Raw genomic sequence first — 201 nt, forward strand, 5'->3', positions numbered from 1 at the left:
TGCCGGTGCTGGGTTGACGGGGCTGGAGCCAGTGAGGTTCTTCACAGGGACAGTAGGGACCCTATGAGGAGCCAGCAGAGACCATGTCAGGGCCAGTGGCAGGCACCCACCTCCCCACAGCCTGCAGGGGCCAGACAATAGTTGCCTGAGCAACTGCACAGGCCCTGGCTGGAAACAGAGAATCCCCCCATGGGGTGATGT

General features: G+C 62.2%; 1 protein-coding gene across 1 annotated transcript in view; it reads right to left on the minus strand.

Annotated features, from left to right (window-relative positions):
• LOC103777825 (E3 ubiquitin-protein ligase DTX4) overlaps positions 1 to 61 on the minus strand; it is a gene marked incomplete at its 5' end in the record, with an annotated part of 3048 nt that extends 2987 nt beyond the window's left edge. Inside the window, one exon of the mRNA XM_008945386.1 lies at positions 3 to 61. Coding sequence (XP_008943634.1) covers positions 3 to 61 — 59 coding nt within the window. The remainder of the gene's footprint in view (positions 1 to 2) is intronic.
• Positions 62 to 201: the final 140 nt, after the last annotated feature.

The sequence above is a fragment of the Merops nubicus genome, unplaced genomic scaffold (genome assembly GCF_000691845.1).
Source record: "Merops nubicus isolate BGI_N331 unplaced genomic scaffold, ASM69184v1 scaffold41128, whole genome shotgun sequence".
NCBI lineage: Eukaryota > Metazoa > Chordata > Aves > Coraciiformes > Meropidae > Merops > Merops nubicus.